This window comes from Sus scrofa, chromosome 8 (genome assembly GCF_054392235.1).
Source record: "Sus scrofa isolate SSC_HxYL_T2T_F1_AM1 chromosome 8, Sscrofa_HxYL_maternal_Yorkshire_Landrace_v2.0, whole genome shotgun sequence".
NCBI classification, from domain to species: Eukaryota; Metazoa; Chordata; class Mammalia; order Artiodactyla; family Suidae; genus Sus; species Sus scrofa.
The window spans coordinates 95,055,245-95,074,618 of NC_139390.1; the positions used below are offsets into that span (position 1 = coordinate 95,055,245).

At 36.2% G+C, this 19,374-nt stretch overlaps 1 protein-coding gene across 9 annotated transcripts in view; it reads left to right on the forward strand.

The window, feature by feature from the left end:
- The window catches only part of SLC7A11 (solute carrier family 7 member 11), a 376,273-nt gene that overhangs the window by 291,480 nt on the left and 65,419 nt on the right, over positions 1-19,374 (forward strand). For 5 of the 9 annotated variants that reach the window (XM_084972872.1, XM_084972876.1, XM_084972875.1 and 2 more), the window contains 4 exons: positions 2,524-2,792; positions 6,457-6,583; positions 10,544-10,659; positions 18,255-18,380. In XM_084972872.1, the coding sequence (XP_084828998.1) occupies positions 18,263-18,380 (118 nt within the window). In that variant the 5' untranslated portion in view covers positions 2,524-2,792; positions 6,457-6,583; positions 10,544-10,659; positions 18,255-18,262. Of the gene's footprint in view, positions 1-1,733; positions 1,923-2,024; positions 2,141-2,195; positions 2,793-6,456; positions 6,584-10,543; positions 10,660-18,254; positions 18,381-19,374 lie in introns of those variants that run through there. The other 4 variants (XM_084972870.1, XM_084972877.1, XM_084972873.1 and 1 more) reach the window with 3 other exon arrangements.

Here is a 19,374-nt window from a genome sequence, read left to right on the forward strand (position 1 = left end):
CCTCTCCTCTCTTCACTATGTGTATTAATCACAATAATTGTGTGATTGAAGAACACCTAGGATGAGGAAGAGAAATAGAAGAATCTTCCCTTAGCTTTTTCTTCTTCTTTTTAGGAGTTTCAACAAAATTGAACGAGGAAAACTACCCATTTAAATTTTTTGAAAGACATACAGCTGGGAAAAAGTATTTATTTTGGCTTTTTAAAAACCCTACTTGGTATACCCAAAGCAAATTATGTAGGGTTTAGGTAGATAATACAAAAAGGAAATAAGGTAGCCTCTGTTATTTGATGATAGAGTATTGATGTGGATAATTTCCTCAGGTGCTGACATAGCATTAAATGGTCTGAGCTTGTCCATTTAACAGCTAGTGGCTGTTTCTTTCTTGTATCATTCTGACTCCCCTCCACATCCCCCCCTTCCCACATGCAAGTTTTCTGTCGTTTTTGCTCAGATGTTCAGAAGCGTATTTAAAAGTGTTTGTAAATGTAGCTTTAGGGCAATGATAACATATAATTCTTCTCATTGAATCCAGAACCACCTCTGCCAAACATTTTATCTAGGATTTTTTTTCTTTTAGTATTTGTCTTATGGACATTTGATTAAGAAAGGCAATAAAACATTAAAGTGTTTGCCTTTCTGGGAATTCCCATCATGGCTCAGTGGAAACAAATCTGACTAGCATCCATGAGGATACAGGTTCATTCCCTGGCCTCACCTGTGGGTTAAGGATCTGGTGTTGCTGTAAGCTGTTGTGTAGGATGCAGATGTGGTTGGCATCCAGCATTGCTGTGACTGTGCTGTAGGCCAGCAGCTGTAGCTCCAATTAGACCCCTAGCCTGGGAACCTCCATATGCCTTGGGTGCAGCCCTTAAAAGACAGAAAAATAATTTGCCTTTTTTACTGTCTCAAACTAAATGTTTTAACCTTAGCTTATATTTCTAATTCATTTTATTTTTTTATTTATTTATTTTTTTTTGGTCTTTTGTTGTTGTTGTTGCTATTTCTTGGGCCGCTCCCACGGCATATGGAGGTTCCCAGGCTAGGGGTTGAATCAGAGCTGTAGCCACCGGCCAACGCCAGAGCCACAGCCACACGGGATCCGAGCCGAGTCTGCAACCTACACCACAGCTCACGGCAATGCAATGCCGGATCGTTAACCCACTGAGCAAGGGCAGGGACCGAACACGCAACCTCATGGTTCCTAGTCGGATTCGTTAACCACTCCGCCACGACGGGAACTCCTCTAATTCATTTTAAATTTAAAGTCACAATATAACAATTCACACTCTAGAATGAAATTCTACATATTGTTAATATTTTCCTCAATTTTAGTCTGTGTATCCTTTCAAGCCTTTGTTTTGTGTATGTTTTTATGTCATTGTAAATATTGCTTAATTTGAAGGGTTTTTTTTTAATAATTTGATGGAACAACATGCAAAATGAAGAGTACATATCTTTTACTTAGTTTAGGAGATCACCTACTGCTAAGGAGAATCAGAAAATGACTATTTTCTGGAGTCACTGTAATTTTCATAGTAGTCACACTCAGATGGTGATTTTAAGTATTGGTATATTATGGTAGTAAGAAATAATTTTTATCTTAAATGTTAAAGCTCCCAATTGTTCTGTGCAAGACGGCAGCTATACAGAATCATTCCAGCTTTGTAAATATTAGATTGACTGTGTTGCTAGGAAACCCAAAATAAAAAAAATTAACCAGGAAGCAGGATGAAATCTAAATTTTGTGGTTATAAACAGTGCAGCTTTGGGTAATGTTCTGTGATCAAAACAGTTTTGTGGAAACTGTTTTTTATGTAAGGTAAAGAAAAAAGAAGCTTCTTAACGACGCAGGGATCATTTCCTGTTTCATTTTTCATTTTCTTTTCGAGTGAAGAGCTTTTGTCCCTCACTAGGAGAAGGTCTGTTCCGAATTTACTACTCCTGAATTGGTTAGGATCCCTTTTAAGTGTGTGCTTTGTCCTCCGAAAGCAACTTGCTGTTAGTGGTTTTTTTTTTTTTTTTTTTTTTTTTTTTTTTTTTTTTTTTTTTTTTTAAAAAAAAAAAAAGCTGAGTAATGCTGGAGCCTTCTCATGTGGCTGATGCAAACCTGGAGAATTTGCATCATCATCCAGCCGGAGTAAGTTTGTGTGACAGGCAGGAGCTTAAATACCAGCCCACGAGGAAGCTGAGCTGGTCTGTAATGATAGGGCGGCAGCAGCAGCAGAGGCAGCAGCAGAGGTAGTCGGGGAGGTGGAGGAACCAGAACACCATGACCGAACACACAGGTGTTTCTCAGGAGTAATTAGATTTCTGAAGGCAAAAATATACCTGAGCATTTTTACCTGTGAGCCCAGTAACAACTGAGAAGGAATCTGAAAGCAAAGAGGAAGAGAACCATCGGTCAAGAAACACCAACAGGCACCAAAGTTGAAAGTTTAGGGGGTTTATTTTTATTTATTTATTTATTTTGTACTTTTTTGCTACTTCCTTTTCTCCCCTGCGGGTGACTACAATGGTCAGAAAGCCTGTGGTGTCCACCATCTCCAATGGAGGTTACCTGCAGGGGAATGTTCACAGGAGGCTGCCCTCCCTGGGCGGCAGGGAGCCACCTGGGCAGGAGAAAGTTGTGCTGAAGAAGAAAATCACTCTGTTGAGAGGAATCTCCATCATCATCGGGACCATCATCGGAGCAGGGATCTTCATCTCTCCTAAGGGCGTGCTCCAGAACACAGGCAGCGTGGGCTTGTCCCTGGTCGTCTGGACCGTATGCGGGGTCCTGTCACTGTTTGGTGAGTGCAGCTGCTTGCTTCCCTGGGGTGTGTCTGGGGAGCGCAGCAGTTTCCTCTCCGGGAGAGCAGAGGTTCATTTCTAGGGAAGAGTGAATGAATGGCACAGGCCACTCCAGATTTTCTGATTTGGGGAGGAGGTATGCAAACTATTCAAACACAGTGTCCACTGTTGGCAGACTCCTGAATTCCTTGAAATTGCTTCTTGTAGGCTGTGTTCGCTTTTACACAGACTATTTTTCTGACTTTCCTCTGTGGCAATGAACATTAAGGCTAACTTTGATGACCCAGTAAAATACCTGTGAGCTTTCTGTACCGAGTAGTACTTGTGCTCAGTTAGTGTGTCTGGGACATCTTGGCAGCTGGCAGTCCAAATGAAACACCTGTGAAGTGAAACCTGGTGTGGCCTGTTTAGCACGGAACTGAGTGTTCAACAGAAGTTTTACTCACTTTTTATTGGCAAAACAAATGGGTGGAAATCTTTTCCATTTTAATGTTTTAACTTCATGTGTTTGTTAGTTCCTAGTATTCTTTAAAAAGTCCTTGATGTGAAAATGACGGCACATAATTCATTCCCTATCATAAGTGGGAAAATTGCAAGGGTCCGAGCATCTTTTATTCTTTCAACCTTTTATCTCTCTCCAGTACCTATAAACTTTTGCAGTAAAAATTATACAATTGGAATTGGTTGTTGGTTTGCTGTGTTTGCACAGACTCTCTTTTCTTCATTGCCAGTTCACTTGGTCTCCAGAGGCCAATTTATCCACCTGTCTGCTGAGTTAGTCTGAACAGAACTGGTAGAAGTATGATTATTATTTTTCTTCAAAATCTAGATCTCTTCTATTGATTTAATGATTAATAGGAAAGAGTTAATAAATGACCCCTAATGAGGTGGGCAAATTATTAGAAAGACACCTCAGTTTGTTGTAAAGGTGGCAAAAACTGGTGGATGGTCAAGGGAATGAAATTTTTACTTATGCTATGGAAAAAGTGTATAAGACATTTGTGCTCTTCTCTGGCAAATACTGTGTTTTGATGCCCAAAGGACTTATTATTTTTTAAAATCTTTTTATTTATTAAAAAGATTTTTGTAATTGTTATTTCCCCAATACAATTTTTTTTTCTACTGTACAGCATGGTGACCCAGTTACACATACATGTATACTTTCTATTTTCTCACATTATCATGCTCCAAAGGATTTATTTTTAAAGGTACTAACACTATTACTAAGTACAAACTCTCAGTCCTACACATAACAATCCACTTATTCTTAAGGCCTTGTAATGTTTTAATGCATTAGTTTGAATATTCATCTAAAGAACTCAAACTTCCATTATTGGGAAGAATATATTTTAGATAAAATTTGTTAAAACAAAACTTTTAGCATGGAAAGATCTGCAGAGGACTTATTTTTAGATGTTTGCCAAGAGTTTGTGGTATTCATATGGAGTGGCATGTATATTTATAGACACAGAGAAACCTAATTGTTTACCTTCTTAAATGACTTTGTGTACCCTGGGGCTTTCTTAATCTTCTACAACACTTGGTATATTCAGCCTATATCAATTACTAGTTGGCAAAACCATCACCAGTTTCCATGACTTTGCATACTATGTGCGGTAACTCCCACTATGTGATTCCATTTTTGTACCCAACAAAATGTTATTATGATAGAATAAAATGAATGGCTCTCAGCATTAAACTGATTAAAGTAATGTTGATTTCAACTGTGAGAATATGCTTTTGCCTCAAGAAGTTCAGGGGGAAAAAATGCTAAAGAAACTAGCTAAACTTACACATGGGTTAGTAATTTGTGATTACTAATTGCAGGGAGTATGCTTCTGTACTAATCTACATTTGTATTGCATTTGTCACTCAAGCCACCAGGAGCCTTTGACAGGAGTGTTTTCTTAACAGGAAGCAAAGCAAATAGAAGGAAAAAAAAATCCTTGGTCTTAAAGCTCTAGAACTCTGGGAGTAAGAGTAAAGAATTTGGTTTATAATTTTTTAAAGCCAGGGTCAATACATGGATCCTTACATTCTGTTTTGAACTTTTTTCATATGGGTAAAAATGGTTATTTGGGGCTTGAGATTTTTACATGAAAATTTCATTTCTCCAGGAACTAAATTTAAACCTGGGACAACCATTCTAGAATTTCAGAAAAGCACACATAGGTCTAGGTATTGATTCTCTGGCGATAAGTTCTGAGATACATAGGACACTTTCCCGTAACATTTCATATTAGGTGCTCTTTTGTATAGCCTGCCAACATGGCAGCTGGTTTCCAAATACAGTAAATTGCAACTTGTTAAAATGAGTTATAAACTAGACAAACTGTATCGGTGATCTGCAAATATCAATCTGTAGGCTAGTTACTCTAGAATTAGCTGTGCAAATTTTAAAATATTGGACCTACTTGGATGCCTCTACTGGAGACTCTGGTCTCTCTTGGTTAGAGAGTAGTTCTGGGATATGGCCTTAGCATTTGTTCTTATTTTAAATAAAAGTCCTCCCAGGTGATTCAGATACAGTACTAGTTTTAAGAATAGGATAAATAACAGTAAGATTTTGTGGAATATCCAAAATATATTAATGTTGGACTGTTCTACCTGAAGCTTTACTGATTAGTAATAATTTGCCACACTTTTAGTCTCCAAAGTAGCTAAGGCAGAAATTAGGTCTTACATTTAAGTACTTAGCAGTATGGATAGAACTTTTCACATAACATCAAGATATATTTTCCATTTTCTTTATAATTGCTCACATCAATACGTATTGCTATATTTCATGAGGTGTTTTCTGTGTGTCAGGCCCAGGTACTGTCCTTGGCACATATTTTCATATTTATACATACAAACCTCTAATGAGGTAATAATTATGATCTTTAATTTTACAGATGATGAACCTGAGGTTTTGGGAGGTTATGTAACTTGCTCAAGTCCATGTGAATTTTATTGCTAAATGTTAATATTTGGTCTGTAGTTAATTTTACCTAATGTACATTAATGTTATAGCTCTTCTTTTTAAAGAGGTTTTTATGTTATTTCAACCACCCAGAGTATATTCTTCAAAAACATCCAGGAAAAACTTTCCTAAAAGTAGAATATCTGAGTTAAAATTCATTTTGTTGACAAGCAAAACATATCCCACAAATGAAGTAAAGCCTTACAAGGCCTTGAGTCCATACTTTTCTGGAAAGCAGATAAATCTTACTTATTTTGATGTACCCCAGAAATATCATTTATTAAAAGGAATCTTAATAGAATGAAGTCCTTTTGGGATAATTCCTTGTCTTGATGTGAAGTTATGTTCTTCAAAAAATATGTTAGTATTTTTGGCATTTGTCTTCACTTTTTCCCTTGTTCCCAGGTTCGAGATTGAAAAGTCTTCATAATATGATATTGTTTTAGAAGTTTGTCTTTGCTATTTTAAGTAAAATTACATTGTTTGAGTAGAATGAACTAGATCTCAAATGTGAGGAAGTTAACAAGATGAATTTGGAGACTCTTTGGAATTGGATGACTGCTATTTATTTTGAAAAAGGATGTTATTCAGACCAAAGGATGTAGTAGCATTTCACACAACATAAACGTTGAATGCATTCTACTTCTGGATGACTTGGTAATATTTTAACTTTGCGTCTTTTTATTATAAATATTTCACAGGAGCCTTGTCCTATGCTGAGTTGGGAACAAGCATAAAGAAATCTGGTGGTCACTACACATATATTCTGGAAGTTTTCGGACCATTACCAGCTTTTGTGCGAGTCTGGGTAGAACTGCTCATAATACGGTAAGAACCTAGATAGAAAGCATTAAGGAAAAATAAACTTACTCATTATATGCTGTTTTGAATCACCTTGATTATTTCATGTAATTAGAAATATGCATGTCATGTGACTATGTGGTAAGCACATCTACTTTCAGACATAAAATCTGTAATGAAATACCTTTCTCAAGGTTTTTATTTCATGCAGTTTTGCCACTGGCAGTAGTTTGCTACCTATGCCAAACTTTTGAAGCATCTACTCTGTGTTAGTATTCAGTTATTCTCTATGACATTTTCAGGAAAGATGTTGACCTGAAAAGAATGTGAAGCATCAAAATCTGCCTTGATAAATCAGACATTTTGTTTGATTATAAATCATAATTAGACAAAATTAAGTGTTATGCTAGGAACTGGGGTTTTTCTTCTTGTACATTACACTATTAAGTTGTTTTAGTTTACTCACGTTGCATGACTAGGAAACTTCTGTTCCTCACCACTTAGTATGTCACCAACTTTTATATTACGGAAAAAAACAAAACTTCACTTGTCATAAATGACTCATATCCTCACGTTAAACAAACCAGTGAACTATAGTTGCGAAAAGCTTTGATTTTATTGTTGTAAAAATATGTTCCTCTTCCTGATTGTCTTGGTTTAAAATCAAACCAAATAATGCTAAGTCACTCTGAATAGCACATTTCCTCCAACTTTGTGGGAAACTTATGATGTCACATGAGAAGTTTGGCGTATCCTTAAGGCAAACAGCTTCCATGAAATGTGCCTAGCACATTCTGATTACAGAGTTTAACAAAAGTAACTAGAGAAACTTGCTCTTACTGTAAACTTATCAGACCTACACAGTTGAGAGCTCCTGTGAGCTTTTATCCTGTCATTTGGACTAAGTGGCTAATGCAGAGCTAATAAGTATTGACTTAACACTAATCTTGGTTTTTATAGCCCTAGGAGTCTCTTTTTTAGCAAAGAGTTTAGAAAAGTATTTACTTCTTTGTTAAGTCTGTTCTCATCTTAAACAATTGTGCATTATTTAAAACGTATTATAATGAGATAATTATAAAGAGCTATTTTGTTCCTTTTCTAAAATCTCGGATTTGCTTGGGATGTGTCTTCCACTCCTTACTAATAATCCGAATATTACTCTTCAAAGGTCAATTTAAATTCTATCTTTTCCACCATTAATTACCTGTTCACTCTAGTTTATAGTATTTCTTTCCTCTCTTAATTATTCTGAAAAAATGCAGTCTCTGCTTCTCATTTGGCACTGAACATGGTATCTTATATTCTTACTTTAATATTTTAGGAATCTGTGCCATTTCCCTGTTAAAACTGCAAGGATTTCAAGTACTTTTTGTAACCCTTATACTACTTATTTCAGTGCCCTGATTGTCAAATATTAAACTCTTTTTGAATAAGTGACTGAAAGATTAAGGTTGTAATATGCTGAATACAACATGCTCAGCTTTCAAATGAATATGCTACTTATTTAGAGTGCTGGCCTGTGAGGAGGGCAGGCTTTGGAGCCTGACTCAAACTGGACTTGAGTCCCTCTTCAGTCATGTATTGGCTCATTGTATTGGCTAATTAGCCAAACTTTGGTCTTATGATGACCATTATCCTTCCTTTTGCAATAGTAGCACCAATACAGTGCTCATTCATTTATTCATTCATTCTACAAACTGCTACTGAATGATTTACACCAAGTTAAAGAGATTTATGGTGGAGTGAGCTACGGTTCCTATTCTCAAGTAGTTCATAATCAAATGCTACTTTAATCACAAGAGAGCTACTTCACAGAGTGTATATGTGTTTACAGAAGAAATTACCCAGGTGTATTCTGGAAGCTTTTTTAGTGGGTTCATATATTTCTTTGTAATATTGGACTCACATTACTTAGTTGGTCTTTCACATGGGCAAAGTAATGAATGACTTGAGGGGTAACAAGATACCTTGGTACTTTAATATTTCTCTTCCGTTGAAAACACCCATGGTCAGAGTTCCCGTCATGGCTCAGTGGTTAACAAATCCGACTAGGAACCATGAGGTTGTGGGTTTGATCCCTGGCCTTGCTCAGTGGGTTAAGAATCCGGTGTTGCCGTGAGCTGTGGTGTAGGTTGCAAACGCGGCTTGGATCCCGAGTTGCTGTGGCTGTGGTATAGGCTGGCAGCTACAGCTCCGATTCCACTCCTAGCCTGGGAAACTCCATATGCTGCGGGAAGCATCCCAAGAAATGGCAAAAAGACAAAAAAAAAAAAAAAAGAAAAAGAAAAAAGAAAGAAAAAAAGAAAACACCCATCGTCCCTAAATACTTACTATTGTGCTTCAGAGTAAGTTCCTCTTGTCAGAAGTAATCTATAAAACACCAATTTCAAGGAAAGAAATATCACACATCAGTGCATTGCAGGGGTCATTTGAATTTACACATTCAACATATAGTCACCATTCACTGGGTTTCTACTCTATGACAAAACATTGTACAAAACACTGGAGATGAAATAGTGATCAAGATGGACACAGTTTTATGCTCATGGAGCTTATGGTTAAGTGAGAGAAATAGTTATCAATCAAGAAATCATTAAGTGAATATGAAGTTGCTACTGTGATATGCACTGTGAGAGGAATGTCATGGGGTTCAGAAACAGAGAGTACCCTGGGAATCTAACCCAATCAGTGAATTGGAGATGCTCCTTTGAGCAGCAGAAAACTGAACTAAGACCTGAGCTGGGAGAAACTGTCAATGAGTTGCAAGAGCTCTGGGCAAAGGTGATTCAGATCCTTCTAGTGGAAAGAAGCCAACTGAAGAGGAAAAAACAGCTTAGACCAGATGGAGCCCAGAACTGAAGACATTTTCTGTATCCTGAGCAGGTTTTGAAAGCACCAAGATGACATAATGTAATACATACATCAAAAAATTATGATTGATGGAGACCAAGAGAAATAGTCTTGTTGGGATAAGGAAGGGGTTCTCTAGGAAAAGAAAAAAAAATCAAGAAATCCATGGTACTGTGTAGTATAGAAGGCCAAGGTTGAAACACATAATGGTGGTTGGTTTTCTGATAGTCTAGGAGTTGGACATGGGTGTTGGGTAACCACGAGAAGGAAGATAAGCTAAAGGGAGGACTGGCAATGAGAAATGAGATAATTCCATGGACTTGCCTGTGTATCTAACGAATACGTGTTCATGTGTGGGTATATTTAAACTGAAAAGGCATGTACAATGATCTCAGAAATAGGTGAAGAATTAAAATAGAAGGGGGTTTTTACCTATTTTACTACATATCTGAACTTATTTTCATTTTCTTATCTCATGCAAATTTTCTCCATTTATAAAATTATAAGAATACTTTTATTTTTCAATGTATACTTTGCATCTAAATATTTCTTTGGAATTAAAAATAATTATTGACTCCAAGTTTTTTTGTCTGCATGGAAAAATAAGACTAATACCATATATATATATAGAGAGAGAGAGAGAGAGAGAGAGTATATAAGTATATATGTATGTAATGACCACTTATTAATACTAACTTCTTAAGTTGAGTTTTATGTTCCTTTTCCTGACCATGCCCCAACCCATTAGAACTGCATTGTTAACATGTTCTTAGTGTGCTGGAATTTAACTGCTGACTTGCTGAGAAAGAAGATTATTTCTTGTGAGACTCAGGTCTGTCAGGATCTCAAGTAATATACTAGAATTTTAATAAAATGTCAAATATGGAAGGGTATGGCAAAATCAACCATACCCATGCTTGTTCCCAAGGAGATGTGAAGTTTAAAAACTAGCCACCAGAGCCGTAGCCAATCTTTCACTTGGAATGTCTAGGACAACCTAATTAAATATGGAGTTCTAAAAATTATAGACTTTAAATGTTCCATTTGCTGGTTTACAGTACATCCAGGTAGACAAAGTTCAGTGAAGATGCTATTTTTTTTTTTTTCCTATGGTTAACCTAAATTCTTTTTTCCTAGCCCTGCAGCCACTGCTGTGATATCTCTGGCATTTGGACGCTACATTCTGGAACCATTTTTTATTCAATGTGAAATTCCTGAACTTGCAATCAAGCTCATTACAGCTGTGGGCATAAGTGAGTATTATAGGTGTAAATCTAAAAAAAAAAAAATCCTCACAAAAGTGATTGGAGACCAAGTTTCTTGAGACTGTTTCCTGGTGGGACTGCTTCCCACATAGTGTTCTTTGTGCTTACAGTTCCTTGCCAAAATTGTGTTAAATAAAGAAAAGAATAAGGATTTGGAATGATCCCTGATATTAGATTACATGCCAGTTTTGCACTGGGTCAGTAGATACGATGGCTAATCTTTTAAAATAGGCAAACAAAAAATTATCTTTTAGTAATATAGCAACTGGATTGTACCTATAAGAGAGGTTTATGGATGAAAGCCTAATTATTTTATGGATTTTCATTTGGAATTAGAATTATCCTTGCTCAGTGATGACATGTTGAATTGTAATGCACTTATCCTCATGGAGTGATGTTTCTGTGTTGGGTGTGTATAGTGTGTTCATGCATTATCCAATGTTAGTGGCTCTCACTCTCAGTGTTAGGATTTTATCCATCCCATCACTGGTCATGGTAAGAGTCTTCTTTCAATATTTGATTATTAGTAGCATTTCTCAATTACTTTATGGTCTCCAAATGAAGAAGTGGTTCTTTTTTGTTGTTGCTTAGTGGGCACAGATCTTAGAACTTTCTTTAGAAGAGGAAATAAAAAAGAGGAACTGCACAATATTACGTAAATGATATGAAGACAATTATGACTCAAAGCCCTTATTTTAAGAGTCTAAATACCAAACCCTTGAATATGATGGGAAATGATCACTTAAAGATATTAACTGAATCACTGATTTAAGAATCAATATGATCCCATTTGATTAAGTTTGAACTACTTGGAAACAGCTACACGGGAAAAACTGAACTGCATCCTCAGGCTGAAGTCGTTCAGTGAACAACAGAGAGGTGAATATTTGACAGTAGAGAGGAGAGTGGTTAGTTAGCAGGAAAGAGTAATTACACATCTCTAGTGCTAGGTAGATGTATTTCTGAATTTAAATAGGCTCATCCTGGATTCCTCACTTCATCTAAAAAACATACACATATAGTTATACTGCGAAGTCTCTGAAGAAAGATAAAAATACTGGAGTTAGACATTTCCAAGTTCTGAAGAGGTAATGATGTGCTTGATTCATCTTGCCCTTAACATACACAACAGATGTGAAATTTATGGACAAGTCCTTTAACCTTTCTGCATCTCAGTGTTCTTATCTGAAAATCATGCCCTGTCTCATAAAGTGTCTTGTGAGGATTAAATGATATTAAAAGAGATGATATATGTAAAATGTTTTGGATAATGCCAAATATTTTTAAAGAACAAATTACGAATGGTAGCTACTTATACATAACACCTAGCATGTTGTTTGTGCTCAATCAGTATTTGTTTAAAACTAACTTTCATGAGAAATAAAATAATATTTTTGTCACAATCTTGTTCAATGTGATGTTCAGATTTAATATCACAAATTTTTGAATTTTTGAACCATCTTAGCATAATAGTTATAGCTCAGGCTTGGAAGCAGACAACCTGGAACTGAAATTTAGTGTCACAGTTTCTGAGTTATGTGATTCGGGGCTAAATATTAAACCCCTGTTTGTGTCAGTTTTACTTATTGGTAAAATACCTGTGAAAAGATAAAATTATCTTTAATGGCTGAGGAAGGATGAAATTAGTCAGATTTTTAAGACTTTTAGCAGAGCGCTTCTCCCTTAGAAAGTTCTCTGTAAGTCTGGCATTCCATTGAGGGACTGGATCCATAGCCATTGTTGTATCTGTTTTATTCTTGTCCCTCAGCTGACTGAGGTTCCATCATACCAGTTATTATATTTGAAAAGAGAAAGGTAGGGGTAGCATTTTTTGAGAGCTCTGCCAATTGCTAGAAGAGGTTACTAATTAAAAGCTCTAGTAGCAGACTTTCAGTGGATATTATGTAAACATTTACAAATCTATGATGGGTTGAGATAGATTTGAAATGAGGTGGATAATGATAACATATTACTATTTTGGCAAGTCTAGGTTACTATTTTCTTATTTTTCCCAATTCTATTAAACTTTTTAAAGGGGTACTTTGTGTTTTAGGGGCCTAAGTAGATACTGTTCTAAAGAAAATTTGAAAGCAATTATAGGTAAGAATGATTAAGTAGGTTGCAGTTTACAAAACTCCCATAGTAGAGTGGGTGAAGGAACAGCTAAAAAAGGGCCTGAGTAAATCATCATGGATGAACTTAGCCATGTCCGCCTATTTTTGCCGTTAGTTATAACGCTAGTTTGCAAATCTTGAAGTTCCTTTTGCAAGCTTGAGCTTTTGAGGAAATGCCTTCCTAGAATCCGAAGCACTGAAAGAGGAAACTAGATATTCTTATGTCTAAGGCAGGTAATGTAAATCAGTGGCCTAATTGGCAAAGTCAAACTGTCTTTGAGAGGAATTTAGCTTTAATGGAGACACTGCAGGTGGAGATGGAAATGGAGAAGGGGAAACTTACCTGGGGGCAAATCGCTCACATTCTGCAGTGTTCAAAGTGAGGATAGGTGATTTTCTGCCTGCTAGGGGCCGGAAGGTTAGTGAGTTGTAGAAAATAGAGTTTAATTGCATGAACTGCTTTCCTGTATCCCCGTGTAGGGGGAGGAAACAGTTTGTGGTAGTTTGAATTCTCTGGTTCAAGTGTAGAGCAAGAATAAATCTGAAGGATCTTGCTATGATCAAATCATACATGAAAAGGAATTTCCAGGTTTGTGAAGCAGTAACCAACTACCTGAGAAACGAGCATGGGTTGGGAGGGGGGCGTTACTAAATTCTAATTTACCCCTCCTCCCTTTTAAAGTATTCTACTTAATTTCTGTGAAATTAATGAACATGGAAAAATTTTACTTACCTCAAATGCTATCTGTTCTGGTAAACATGTCAGGCACATAGAAGTTGAACTGGGAAGTCTTAAAACACGTTTATCTTCTCTCCTCTAGCTTCATGCTGACATTGCTCCCTTTACTTTCTATGGAACTCTATGAATTTTCATGCTTCTTGTAGCTTCAAAAAACATTGAAGCATGTTCATTATTTAAAATGATATATAGTTTTTTGTCCTGGTCTCCTGAAACTAGACCCCATTATAAGTATACACCTAAATGGCAGAATGTTATAATAAAAATACTTTCCTTAAAATGTGAGATCTAGTCCCAGATGCATCCCTAACAGCCTCTCTGAGTCTCAGTTTTATTACAACTTTAGTTCACGTAGGTGAATAAAGAGCCCTGCTTTCTTCTTCTAACTTGTGGAAATCACTGGGAGAAGCAAACAAAATGACACTTGTGATTGCATCGTGAGAAAAAAATTAGCCATTTCTACGAATGCATTACTACATTTTCTTTTCTAAAACTGTATTTTCCTGGCATCATTAAACTACATGAAAGAAAATTTAGGACCAGTTCTTGGCTAGCATTTCACATATTGCACAAAGAGTGGCTCTGTCCTGAAGTTAGTCTTCTTTTCTATGGTAACTAAATGACTACCGATTGTTAGGTAGATATACATAGGATTGAAAAATACAAGGTCTGCAGGACAACCACCATACTCTAGGAGGATGACGAATGTGGAATCGACATGACCTGAAATCCTTAGCAGAGAGGAAGAGCCATCAGAAGTTTGAAAGAACTAGGTATACCAATGACATCAATATATTTTTTGAGCTACTTCCTCATTGTTTCCTATGAACCAGTGGTAAAAGTGTGGACTCTGGAGTCAGCTCACCTGGCTCCAGTTCTATCTTCACACTTACCTTGGTGAACACAGGCAAGTTAAGTAATATCTGGATTCTCAGCTGCTCATCGAAAAATAAAGCCAATAATGGTAACTGTGTCATATATAAGGATTAAATAACATTATCTATATAAAGTCTTTGCACAATGTCTGTCATAACAATAGTGTATACTTTTTTAATGCTTACCATTTTTGTTCCCAAGAGCGAGATCTCAGATAGAGTCTCTCTGCTTTATAAAAGTGTTTATTGCTACATAGCTTCTCTGAAATTAAAGCATACAGGAAATGAATGCCAGTAAAGAGACAAAGGCAACCCAGGCATGTGGTGTAAAGAACAGTGGAACAATTTACTTTAGCTTACTGTGTCACATCCATCCAGTGTCCATATATTTTAGCAGTTTAGCACAAAGAAGTCAGAAGTCAGGACCCAGGGAGAACCTGATCCTGGGAGAAAACTCAATATATCCAGGCCCAATAATCTCATTCTAGAAAACAAAAGACAGACTTGGGTTATGGAAGTGCAGAAAGAAATACTTGCTAGTCTTAATACTTAAATATTGAAATCATGGCATCAGTTTTTAATACTCCCCTAAACATCCTCTTCAAAAACAACTGTCTTCAATATATATTTCTGATTGCTGGGATTTATACATATGGCTTTCATTGCTGTATTTCAGTTCTTAGGAAACTGAGTCATTAATAAGTAAATAAAATCATATATCCATCTATTTTTATTTGGGTAATATTTAAGGTGAACTAAATAATAATAATAAGCTCAGATTTATGTGAGTAATTCCTAATGCAGGAAATTAGCAGTTATTATCCATATGGATAATATGGATATCCATATTATCCAAAATGAGGATGAAAGCTTGTTCAAATTTCTTTGATGATTACAAGGTGGATAGATAGTGTATAAAAACCAGAGTAGATATTATTTGTTTTAGAAACTCTGAAAGCTCTTGCACTTAGTGAATCCCAAATCCATTTTCAATATTGTTGGATAAGCAACATAGGTAGACTTAAATTTCTCTGTGAAGACACATGATGGAACAGCAGTTCTAGCGATTGAGGAGGACCTTCACAGTGCCTCTGTACTGGCTGCCTTGTTACCTGTGAAGCTATAAGGCTCATAGAGGTACAGCTCTGCTGGAATTTGGCTTACCAAATAAGGAGGGTAATGTCTGGATGCTCAGATACAGCAGGGTTTTGAGAAATTTTTGAGAGAAAACAGACTTAACGAGAATTTTAATTTTAGCTGTCCGCAAGGAAAGCAAGGTGAGATTATCAATTCCTTATATTTGTTTGATTTTGTCTTCCATTTTTCTAAGAAAAACTTCACAAAATACAAAGAAAATTCTCCAACCTCATTGTTTTCTATTTCAGTAGGCATTAAGTTCTTGCATTCTTTATGAAAGTAGTAAACCCTCTTTCCTCTTCCCAAATATATAGTGATTCCAAATATGAGAATGCCTATTTCTCTTTTCCTTTTCCTTTTCCCCTCTCCTACCCTCCCTTCCCACCTCCCTCTCTCCCTTCCTTCCTTTCCTTCCTCTATTCCTTTTTCTCTTTCTCCTACCTTCCTCCTTTTTCCCCATTCCTTTCTATACAACAGCTCTTTTCTATAGTGGAGTACTCTCAGAAATAGTGTTTTGGGTTTTAGAAGCTCTATTTAAAAGCAAACAGTGCTCTTTTGTTCTTAGTGGGAACATGAGTCCAGTTAATTTCAAACCAATGCTGAATCTCCTTAACTAAAAAAAATAATCCTTTTCATATGATGACTCATTTATCACAGAATCATTGCATAGAAAAAGGAAAGGAATCACTGGATGATGAACATGAGAGCAAGCAGAGTTGCATTAAATTATTTTCAATATCCAAATGCTTTATATGGGGGGAATAATTTTTTATCTTTTCACTGATAAAATAATGCACTTGGCAACCAACAATGGGCCTGTTTCTTCATGTTTTCAGCTTCAAACCTTTCCCTTCACCTCCCATGTATTTTATTTAGGACTACAGCCAGACTAAGGATTTTTATCATTACTCCTTTGAAACATTTCATCATTAGTAACCTCCTATTTAATTTTGTATGGGATCTGCTAGTTCCTTATTCTTCCCGCCTCTGCATTTTTTTTTCAATTTACTGATTTTTGACTTAATGTTTTGTGTTCATTATAAAATTATTAAAATAATGTAGAAAATAAAATTTAATACTTGAAAATCGTTCAGTATTCTTTCATCTATTGATACCTTCTGTTAATGTTTTGGTAAATTCAGAATTTTTCCTTTCCTTTTTCTAAAATGCCTTTATCTTTCTATCTGTCTCTTTCTATCCATCAATCTATTATCTGTCCATCTCTATGGAATTTACTGTATTAGTGATATTTCATGAACCACCTTTAGTTTAATAAATATTTAACTGCATCATGATTTTAAATAGCTGCCTACTAAACTTTTTAAAAAAGTATACCTTAATTAGCCTTCCTCTAGGGGGTCTAGGATATTTACACATTTTTGCTATTATATGTGTTGATAGCATTTGTACCAATCCTTACATCTGAAATGAGCTAATGATTATCTCATGCAATGGGAACTGTGAAGGTCATTACTGTACATATGGAAAACTTCCCATTCCCATTGCCACCTGAGTTATAAGAATTCTTTAAGTGCTTTTTTTTATTCTCTAAAAAGTATTTTCATACATTTTTGTTAGTTGTTTAGGGAGAATGCACTCTTAAAAAATTAAACTTATAGATAATAACTGCAAATGTTAAGTATTAAGTAGCTTTTTGGGTGGGTAGGGGATTTAGGGTCAAGTAACGCAGAGCATAAGGTTTTGGAAAGAGAGTAAAGTTGAAATCTACTGTCTAGAATAATTAAGTCTTTCCAGTAGAGTACAGGAGGCAGCGTCTGAGAGTGTCACCATTCATTTCGTGCCTCCTTGTTAAAAGTAGTTTTTTTTTTTTTAAACTGAAGATCCAGCTCATTCATTTATTTAATGAAACTGTATTGATTATCTTCCTGGGCTAGGGATGAAGCTGGATACTAGCAATAGAGAGATGAATGATATCTGTTCTGGTACTCAGGGTCCCAGTAGGGAGAGTAGAGAGTTGAGTACTGCTCAGACACTGTAGATAGCATCACTAAGAAAGGGAAATTTTTCTGGCTTCAGACCCACTGTGCAGCCTACTCTGGGAACTCTTTTGGATTCATCACAACATTTTTTTTCAAGTCCCAAAACATATCTTGGAAACCTATACATTTAGGGTAGGTTGAAAGTCACTCTTTGCTATGATGTTTGGAAAGTGGAGAGGAAATGCAAAAAATGCTGGCTAAGGATAGTCCTGAGAGTAAAACTAATGTCCCAGCCAACCTGTGGACATACTGCCCTTTTCAGAGTGTGAGCACCATGATTGCTGAACATGCATGCAGTCATTGAGAGAGGACATAGTTGCTGGCTATATCAAGCTAAAGAGTCACATTCAGCAATCTGATTGCATGTAATGACTTCAGAATTTGCTTAGATGATATTTTTATATAATGGTTAGGGTGCTACAATATTTGCCCACTTGTATGGACATATTCAAACAACAAGAGATAACGCCTTCCTGTCTACGGGTTTTACCCAAGCTTCTCAAACTTCAATGTGAATAAAACTCACCTTGAGATCTTATTAAAATGCAGATTTGTGGTCCTTAGATCTGGGGTGATGCTTGAGACACTGTGTTTCCAAAATACCTCCAGGTAATGGCAACACTGTTGGTTCATGGATGGCACTTGGAGTAGCCAGCACCTAAGATGCCTTCATGCCCATGAGGATTCACCTTTTGTAACTTCATCTGTTTGTTTGCAGCTGTGGTGATGGTCCTAAATAGCATGAGTGTCAGCTGGAGTGCCCGGATCCAGATTTTCCTAACCTTTTGCAAGCTCACAGCAATTCTGATAATTATAGTCCCTGGAGTGATACAGCTAATTAAAGGTATGGACTGAAAAGTAAATGCTTTTTAAAATACGTGTCTGCTTTTGGTCCTTTCTAACACTAACTTTTGCTTGTACTAGCAAAATCCCTTAATTAGTCTCTCTGCTAGTAGAACTTAGACTCTATGCTGTCATTTAATTGATTTGAAAGCCTGTAACATTGTGTGTAGGGGTGTTGGTATTTACAGCTGAATGGCAACAAGAGATTAAGACTGGGCCAAGCAACAAAATAAGACATCAGTGAATTTTTCTCATATAAACTATTTGTAGTGGAAACTCAAAGTGGAAAAAAGCCATTTTAACTACAGATAAATGTGTCCTCTTATTTTTACTTTCAAGTAGTTAAACAATAGTATTAAGATTAGAGAGCAAAAGGTGTGTGGAAAGTAATGAAAATGGTGAATAATTCTTTTACTTTATGGTTATTATTCCTTTTACCTTGAGAATGGAATCATGACGGGGGAAGTCAGAAGATGGGAATTGCATTCCTAAAAAAACCAAAACCATCTGACAATAAAAATGGTTGTAATGGAGTTCCTTGGTGGCTTATCAGGTTAAGGACCTGGTGAGGTTACTGCTGTGGCTTGAGTTACTAATGCGGCGCTGGTTTGATCCCTAACCTGGGAAATTCTGCATGCCACAGGTGCTGCCAACCAACCAAAACAATACAAAACAAAACATAATTTTTGTTGTTACATTATTTTTAATGTAAAATCTACATTTATGTGGGAATGTAAGACCATTATCTGGGATTATTTGCCTTACAGAGTCATCTATTAAATAAAAAAAGATGAGATAGTTGAGGGTGATGTCATTTAGAGTTTCAGTTGCTCTAGGGAAGAAGACACAGGCAGTTGCTTGGATTTAGGGGAAACCATTGGAAGAGAAGGAGGTCCAGGTAAGTTATTTAACTAGCAATGGATACAATAGTAGGAAGTAAGTAGGAAAGCAAGATGAAATTGTAAAGGAGTGCCATAACTTGGAGATGTTAAGTA